The 8,024-nt window shown below is 60.9% G+C and overlaps 1 protein-coding gene across 1 annotated transcript; it reads left to right on the top strand.

The window, feature by feature from the left end:
* The first annotated feature begins 3,155 nt into the window (after positions 1–3,155).
* Positions 3,156–7,021, top strand: FGF19 (fibroblast growth factor 19). The gene is made up of 3 exons (XM_042907229.1): positions 3,156–3,396; positions 3,756–3,859; positions 6,707–7,021. The coding sequence occupies exons 1-3, from the start codon at positions 3,156–3,158 to the stop codon at positions 7,019–7,021; spliced, it is 660 nt and encodes a 219-aa protein (XP_042763163.1).
* The last annotated feature ends 1,003 nt before the right edge of the window (positions 7,022–8,024 follow it).

The raw sequence follows: 8,024 nt of genomic DNA, 5'->3' as shown, positions 1-8,024 counted from the left end.
AGAAGTTTCTGTAATTACAAAGAACTCAACAGCGGGGAGGGGGCAGGGGATTTGGGAGGGGCATGAGGAGGTACTTATGTACTTAAGAAGGCATGTTTGACATTGTAACGTAAATTTCTACCCATAAAGTGAAAAGAAAAACAGCTATTTTCATAGTGTAAAGACTGGAAGTGAACGAGAACAAGATTTTTCTTGGCCGTTGGGACGCGCGTTTAGAAACAACGAAAATCTCTCATTTGCCACAGGAGCAGTTCGGACAAGCCGAGGGCGGCCCCAGTAAAAGCGTTTAGGGCAGTTGAAACGATCCCAGTTAACATCACAAGCCAAGCTCTGCTGGTCCCCTGGGCCCGAGACCCCTGGGGCCTGGGCGGCCTGGGCACCGTGGCGAGGACGCCTCGGACTCTTGCCCCTCCCCTCGGCGAATGAAATCTCAGTCGGGGTGGGTCACCTGGTTCAGTCACCACCAGAAGAATCCGCATCATCCCATCCCAGCATATTGGGGGCTGCGTGGTGTCCCCAGCAGGGGGACCGGCCTCGCCTTCTCCCTGCCGCTCTCACCTGGAGCGTTGGCCGCAGCGCCCCCTGCTGGCCAGCACCGCCTTCCCTCTGCCCCTCTTGGCTTCCTCCCAACAGAACACCAGGGGTTCCCCACCCCCGCAGACCTGCCGGGGCTCCCGCCCAGCCCACCTGGGTGCAAACACTTGCGACCTGTCTGGACAAGCCTCAGTTTCCCCAGATGCAGCGTGGGCTCGTCACCCAAACTTTCCGATGAACTGCGTGGTGCACAGCAGAGACTTGGTGGGTGGCCGCCACTCTTCACGAACCACGTCCTCTGTACTTTATGTCCACTCTCCCAGGAGACCCCGGGACAAAGCTCAGAGCGGCCACGAGGAGGCAACAGGCCCAGCAGGTCCCTGACCAGTCCAGGGAGTGGCCGGGCACGGATCTGTGGCGAAGGGGGTCCCACCCTGGAGCCCACGCTCCCGCTCGGAGGCCACAGCACCTCTCAGAGACCAGGCCTGGCCCGGATTTACAAGCTTGATGGCCTGGGTTCCAATTCCAGGTCCACTACTCACCGGATGCCTGCCACTTTTCTGAGGCTTTCGTCTCCTATCTGTTCCAGGAGGCGGGGACAGAATACCGTGGACGCTCTTAGAGGGGGTTAAGCCGAGAACGCCCAAACTGTGCTTCGAGCAGGGCCTGGGCATAGGAAGCTGATGCCTCGACCGCCTTCCTGAACTCCGTGATCACTGTGGCCAGTCTTCCCACCGTGGCCCTAGGAGGGGCAGCAGAGGAGTGGGGGGTGGAGCCAGAGGCTGGTACCCCCCCCAGACCGATTTGGGGGGCACCCCCCCCCAACGCAGCCTCTGCCGTCCTCCTCTCTGCTGCGCATTTATCCAGGATCTTTAAAACAAAAGCTGCAGGGGAGGGCAATTAAGTTTCATAGGGGCCGCTGTCGATTTAAAGCCACAGGGGGGAAGTAATTAGATTTAACAGAAGCCGTGGCTTTCTGAACCAAGGCACGCAGCGTGGGGGTCCTGGTCTAGAGAGCCTTTGAGATGATGTCTTCTTGCAAAGCCTCTCCTGGTGACATTTTCTGCGCGCTCCGTCATTAACGCCAGTCATTGGGGATTGAACATGGCCTTTACTCATTGAAATTCATTAAGCCTGGCATGGCTTTGCCTCCCCGTGTCTCTACCGTTTGCCCGCCCATTGCCTTGGTGCTGAGACAGCCCGGCCTCTCCCCAAAACTGGCGTCCTGGGGCCCCACACCCAGGAGCGTGGGGGTTTGGAGAGGAAACCGGGAAACATGTGCGGAAGGGTCCCCAAGAGCACCCTCTCCTTCCCGCCGTGGCATTCTCTGGACGCTGTAGTCCTTTCTGCAAGCATCGTTAGAGAAAGTCTGCGTTGTGCAGGAACCACTTAACCAAGTGGCCCCAATTTCCCCTTCTGGTGCGCGCTCCCGTCCCAGCAGCGCCCCGCACCGCTGTTCTCCCCCCTCCCCTTCCTCCGACCGCGTTGTTCTCCCCTGGCCCCCCAAGACAGCGCGCCCTGGCACCGGAGAAGAGCTCAGGGACCCGAGGACCGGATCAAGGACAAAAGGCGCCCCAAACGCAGAGGGGCCTCCCTGCGCGGCGCCTGGCCCGAGCCGGGAAGCCCGCGTTTCCCCGCCCGCAGCTGGCAGGCCCCCGCGGAGGCGCCTCCGCGGCGACCGCTTCAGCTCGGGGCACCGCCGCCGCCGCCGACCCAGGCCGGCCCAGAGGCCGAAACCGGGCCCGAAGCGCCATCTAGCGCTCGCCGCGCGCCACTCCCCCATTGTTCCTCCCGGGACTCGAGCCCGGCCCCCCGTCGGGGGGCAATTTACCGGGGTAAAAGGGGGCGGGAGGGGGGCAGGGATCGCGAGAACATAAAACCAGGAAAACGTGAGCTAGTCCGAGCTGCAGGGGGAAATTCTAATGGACAGCTTTACATCTGGAGATATGACGGCTAGGACCGTCGCGGGAGGGAGCGGAGAGCAGGCTTTTAAGGGGAGAGCGCTCCACAGCCCAGGCGAGGCTGCTCCAGACCGGGAGCGAGGGATGCAAAACTCAGCTGGTCACGGGGTTCGGGCTCCCCGCTCCTGCTAACGCCCCGAGACGAGCGCATTCCCCGGGGGAGCCGGGGGCCCGGGGGCGGGGCCGGGGGTCTCCTTTATTGCTTTATAAAACCAAACTCGCCCAGCCAAGAGCGACCTGGCCCCCGGCCCCGCCATCGCGCTGCGAGGAGGAGCTCCCCCGAACCCTCCGGTGAAGCGGGGCTACTCCTCCCCCCGGTCCGGGAGGCCTGGGCGGGGTCACCCGGGCGGGGTCCGGGGAGGGGCTGGGGCAGGAGGCGGGGTGTGAGTGGGTGTGTGCGGGGGGCGGAGGGCTGATGCAATCCTGATAAGAAATGCTCGGGAGTCGCGGGCACCCACCCGCCGGGCGGGTAAGACGCGCTATATAAGGTCGCTGGCCTGGAGCCACCGCGCCGTCGGAGCAGGAGCGCTGAGCGCCCAGGCGCCCGGAGCGCACCGTTGCTCGAGGGACGCACCCCGTCTCGGCACGCACAGCCCTGCTACCGCCCAGCCTCCCGCACCCTCGCCGCCAGAACTGCGCCCCGAGCCCGAGGGAGGTGCCATGCGGAGCGCGCCGAGCCAGTGCGCGGTAACCCGCGCCCTGGTCCTAGCCGGTCTCTGGCTGGCAGCAGCCGGGCGCCCCCTAGCCTTCTCGGACGCGGGGCCTCACGTGCACTACGGCTGGGGTGAGCCCATCCGCCTGCGGCACCTGTACACCGCCGGCCCCCACGGCCTCTCCAGCTGCTTCCTGCGCATCCGAGCCGACGGGGGGGTTGACTGCGCGCGGAGCCAGAGCGCGCACAGTGAGTGCCCACCCGCCCCGGTGCCCCTTCTTCCCTTTACGTCCTGCGGGAACCCTACATCGTGGCGCCTCTGCGTTTTGCTCCCTGCCCGGGGTCCCTGACGGCGCGGGGAGGTGGGGGATGAGGGCACCGGCACGTGGACCCAGCGCAGCCACGCGTTATCCTTCGCTCGCCACCTTCGGTTCCCGCACACCCCCCCCCCCCCCGCTCCCAGGAACCTGGGTGCTCCATTCCCTCCCCAGGGTCCCAGCCTGCACGCGGAGGTGGAGCGGGGAGGGCGTGGGCCCGCGCGCCGACCGCATCCACGTGCTGTGGGCCCAGAGGGTCCCGGCTGCAGCCTCTGCTTCCCTCACGCGCAGGTTTGGTGGAGATCAGGGCAGTCGCTCTGCGGACCGTGGCCATCAAGGGCGTGCACAGCGTCCGGTACCTCTGCATGGGCGCCGACGGCAGGATGCAAGGGCTGGTACGTGTCTCCCCCCGGGGGTACGCGCTGGGGCGCGGGACCTGCACCGGGCCCCAGGCCGAGCCTGGCTGGGAGAGGGGGGCGGTGCGCGCCGAATCGAATCCGGGGTTTCCTCGCTCTCGCCGCCGGGTCCGGCACGGAGCTCGGAAGGGAAGACGGCAAAGGGCCAGATTAATGTAAAGTGCGACTTCTTTTCCACGGAGGCTTCCGGTCCTGGCTGGTGGCCACAGGGCGGACGAGAGCTGCCTTTGCATTTGCAATTGAGCCGCAGGCCGGCCCAGTGGGACAGAGGAAACGCGGGACCCGGCTTGCTTTGATATTAAACAGGGAAACCCACCTCGGGCCTTTGCAGTCTCGGCCTGCGCGTGGGTGGTCCTCGCCTCCGTTTCCTTCCCTAGGCTGAAAAATGAAAGGAAAGAACGAGAAAGGATATTCACAACTTGGATCTTTTTTAAAAAGGCAATCTTCAAATGAGTCAGGAATAAAAAAAAAAATCACATCTGGGATTGGGAAGGTTTTCAGCTAATTAGTTTTTATCTGCTACCAGTGTGGTTTCTGCAGACGCCTTGGAATCCCGTTCCAGTGGCGTGTTGGCCCCGGTGTGGGTCACCTGTACTGCAGAGGCTTTGCGGGGAGGGCGCTGGGGGGAACGGGCTGGGAAGGCCCAGGTGACCATCGAGGTCTCGGGGCAGGAAGTGTGCGTTTGCTGGGTCCTGGTCTCTGGGAACAAAGGCGGGGGAGTTCAAAGGGAGCCCGCGCCCCTCCCGCGCCCCCGGGCGCACAGAAGAGGCTGTGTGAGGTCCCGGCCCGGCGCTGGGCCTCAATGCAGCCCCGCTGGGCCGGGGCCTCGGACGCTGGAGGGGGACGGAGGGGGGCGGGGAGGCCGCGCCTCCCGGGATGCCCCCGCCCCCCAGAAAAGATGCAGAGGCCGGGCCTCCCCCGCAGCGCGAATCTTTCTGGTGTCCGCCTTGTTTTGTGGCCCCGAGGCCAGTGTATTCGATCTACACCCAGAGTGCCTGCTTCAGGTTTTATGGCGGAGTCCTGCGGGAAAGGACAAGAGTGGAGGGAAAGAAGGGAGGTGGTCGCTTGCTGAAAGCTGACACCCACTCCAAACCCGCAGTTGCAACTTTTGTTATTGCGACAGTTGGGGGGCGGGGGGTGGGGGGGGTGGGGGGGAGTTGTGGCCGGAGGACCCGGGGGCGCAGATGGGTCCACCCACCATTCAGTCCAAGCCCGGGGGGGGGGGGGGGGGGGGGGGGGGGGGGGGGGGATGTCCCATAACTGAAAATCCTGTTCTGCCTCTTGATCCCTTGTTTTTGTTTTATTTTTATTTTTTAAGACAAATTCCGCTTTCTCCAAGAAACTTGAAGTCATTTCATTTTCTGTGCGGAGTAGAGCGTGGGGCGAGAGTTCCGCCCAAAGACCCAGCAGCGTTCGCTTTTCCTTCCCTTGTTTATTTATCGGTTTGCATTTCCCCGACGTCTGGTGGCTCTGTCCCAGTGCACGGGTCAGGGGGGCCAGGACCTGTTGCTTCATTAGACTTGAGCCTTATCAGCGCCTTATCAGCATCGCACTCACTCACCTGCAGTTCAGCGACCTTTGTAGGCTTGGGCACGAAGGAGACTGGGTGCCTCCCGGGGTTGTTTACCGCCCAGCCCTCCTGGCTCCCCGCCTGGGGCTGTCCTCTGTGTCCCCCACGGGGTAATGACCTTCCCCAGCTTGGCACAGGGCTTGGCCCACCGCTGTCTCTCAGCTACCAGGGTTCTGGGACCCGGGGGGCTGCTTTCTGCCCTTCCGGTGGCATTTCCGGCCACCCGCTGGGTGCAGGCTCCGTCTTGGGCCGGGGGGAGGGGGCTGCCTTTATCCTGATAATCCTGGCAGGCTGCCTGGAAGGCCCTCCGCCTCTGAATGAGGGAGCCCTGATGTTTCCTACCAGGGCATCAGACAAAAAGGCCTCTGGGTCGCCTGCTGTTACTCAGGCCTCAATGGGGAGTAGATGCTTTAACCTGGGCCCCAGGTTGGATTGGGACAGCACACCTAGTTTAACAGTGTCTCCCAAAGTGCCGGTGGGTGCCAGGAACCTCTTGATGTCAATAGTTGTGCATTTAACGGAAAGGGTGAGGGGCCCAGGATATATATCGCACCTCTGATTTTGTGCATATCAGAACAAGACCAAGTTTAAGTGACGTGATTTAGAGAGAGACCCAAAAGACCCGTGTAACGTGTATACAGATATTGAGTATATACGTGACACGTATTCCTGAAGTCTATGTGTGTCGAAAGGTTATAAAGGTATATAAAACATCTATATGTCTAAATTTATAAAGTATATATAATATGTTCTATATTTAACATTTACTGTTATAATTGTTCACATTTATTTATTTTTTTTTAAATTTTTTTAGTGTTTATTATTTTGAGGGGAGGGAGACACAGAATCCGAAGCGGGCTCCAGACTCTGAGCTGTCAGCCCAGAGCCCGACGCGGGGCTCGAACTCACAAGCCGTGAGATCACGACCTGAGCCGAAGTCGGACGCTTAACCGACTGAGCCACCCAGAGGCCCCTGATTTTTCACATTTATATATTAGTACACGCTCGCTGTGTATAGTCATTAGTGTAACGCATACCTTAATAATACAAGTATATATTTGCATACATAACCATGGACTTTAGACACCTTCATGCTTTATAGAACCTCTAACTCTATGTGCAGATACATACGACCATCACGCAGACCCAAGTGGAAGTATGCACCACAGGTGCTCGCCTGTGCCCGGTTTCCCTGCTCCTTCTGGGGGGGGGGGGGGGCAGCCACGGGTGCTCACGGCTGTCTCTTTTCTCCCCAGCTTCAGTACTCTGCTGGGGACTGTGCCTTCCAAGAGGAGATCCGCCCCGACGGCTACAACGTGTACTGGTCCGAGAAGCACCGTCTCCCCGTCTCTTTGAGTAGTGCCATACAGAGGCAGCTGTACAAGGGCAGAGGGTTTTTGCCCCTGTCCCATTTCTTGCCCATGCTGCCCGGCAGCCCAGCAGAGCCCAGGGACCTCCAGGACCACGTGGAGTCGGAGAGGTTTTCTTCACCCCTGGAAACAGACAGCATGGACCCTTTTGGGATTGCCACCAAAATGGGGCTAGTGAAGAGTCCCAGCTTCCAAAAGTAACTGAGGCTCTGGCCTCCCTCCCTCCCTCCCCCGCCTGTAGAGGCCAGGACCCCAGACCTGGCGTGTTTGCAAAGTGGGTTCCGGCTGTGGTTCCACAAGTACAACCCTGTTCCTTTTAGCTTTAGGAAGAAACGTAGAGAACTTGTACGTAAACAGAGTTTTACATTGGCTGTGCCAGCTCTTAGCGGATAGACTTGTATGATCGTGAGATTGTAAGCCCTCCCGCACCCAGCACCTTCACCATTGCTGGATGATTGGCTGTGGGGCCCTGATACTGCTTGAATATCTCCACTGACCCGGGAGCTCACTACCTTTGGGAAGGTACTTACCGCCAAGCTGAAATTTCCTGCAGTTCTCCGTCGTCTCCAGCGGGGTGGGGGGTGGGGGGGGGCAGCCGGAAGAAAAGACGCCATTTACAACTCATGTATGGGTGATCAGCTTTGTGAAACCTTGGGTAACTTGGACTCCAGCCACAGGAGAATTGATGGAAGGTGGCAACTCCAAGGAGGTTCATTGACTCTCCCCAACCACCCCCCCCCCCCCCCCCCCCAGGACAGAACCGACCGACGGCCCGCCAGGCTTCAGGAACAGGGAGAGCCCACAGGCCGCCTCCAGCCTGGGTAAATCTTGAGAACTCCCTACTACGGCTGGTTCTGGGACAAATCACCGTCACCAGACTCCTTGGCAATCTGCCCAGGGCACACTGGGAAGTCACTTGCTGCCCCCCGGACGGCCAGCGCCCTGCACGAACCCACCGCGTGCCGGGGCTCAGACTGGTTCCCCCGAGTGCACGGCCACCTTGCCACCTGCTCAGAGGGACGGGACGCGAGGGCAGTGCCGGCAGCCCTTGCCGTGACGATGCGGGTTTCCACGGGATCCCATGTGCTTGGGTCACGTGGGTTTCCCACGAGCGCCCCTCGGGACGGAAACCCACAGGCCTACCCCCTTCCCGCTCCCACACACGATGCTGTGGCTCTGGCGTTCTCTGCCCCCTTAAGTGCCG

Source organism: Panthera leo, chromosome D1 (assembly GCF_018350215.1).
Source record: "Panthera leo isolate Ple1 chromosome D1, P.leo_Ple1_pat1.1, whole genome shotgun sequence".
Taxonomy (NCBI): Eukaryota; Metazoa; Chordata; class Mammalia; order Carnivora; family Felidae; genus Panthera; species Panthera leo.
The sequence above is the reverse complement of the archived record's forward strand: the minus strand, read 5'-3'. Positions and strand labels throughout refer to the sequence as shown.

Coding starts and splice junctions, on each gene's coding strand:
- FGF19 (XM_042907229.1), top strand. CDS start 3,156: ATGCGGAGCGCGCCGAGCCAGTGCGCGGTAACCCGCGCCCTGGTCCTA. Junction 3,397..3,755: donor GCGGAGCCAGAGCGCGCACA/GTGAGTGCCCAC, acceptor CCTCACGCGCAG/GTTTGGTGGAGATCAGGGCA. Junction 3,860..6,706: donor ACGGCAGGATGCAAGGGCTG/GTACGTGTCTCC, acceptor TTTTCTCCCCAG/CTTCAGTACTCTGCTGGGGA.